Source organism: Eimeria mitis, genomic scaffold (genome assembly GCF_000499745.2).
Source record: "Eimeria mitis Houghton genomic scaffold, Emh_scaff479, whole genome shotgun sequence".
Lineage (NCBI taxonomy): Eukaryota > Apicomplexa > Conoidasida > Eucoccidiorida > Eimeriidae > Eimeria > Eimeria mitis.
The window spans coordinates 15,007-15,362 of NW_013573089.1; the positions used below are offsets into that span (position 1 = coordinate 15,007).

General features: G+C 57.6%; 1 protein-coding gene across 1 annotated transcript in view; it reads right to left on the reverse strand.

Annotated features, from left to right (window-relative positions):
* The window catches only part of EMH_0013650 (uncharacterized protein), a gene marked incomplete at both ends in the record, with an annotated part of 2,790 nt that overhangs the window by 1,241 nt on the left and 1,193 nt on the right, over positions 1-356 (reverse strand). Inside the window, one exon of the mRNA XM_013499887.1 lies at positions 162-332. Coding sequence (XP_013355341.1) covers positions 162-332 — 171 coding nt within the window. The remainder of the gene's footprint in view (positions 1-161; positions 333-356) is intronic.

The window sequence follows — 356 nt, forward strand, 5'->3', positions numbered from 1 at the left end:
TATGGAGCAGCATAAGAGCAGTACTTGCTGTGCTAGACGAGTAAGTGGCTTCCTCATGCAGCAGAAGCAGCAGCAGCAGCAGCAGCAACAGCGGCACCAACAGCAGCAACAGCAGCAGCAGCAGCAGCAGCAGCAGCAGCAGCAGCAGCAGCGAGCCTAACCTGCTGCGTGAAGAGAGAGAGAAGCAGCGCCTGCGCCTTTTCTTTTTTTCTGTCTCCATCTGTCTCCTCTTCGTCTGTGTCTGCCATAGATGTGTCTGCATGCGCAGCAAGCTGCAGCAGTTTGCTGCTGCTGCTGCGGCTGCTGTCACGCAGCTGCTGCTGTAAGTCTTGCTGCCGACGGAGACGCCGCAGCTG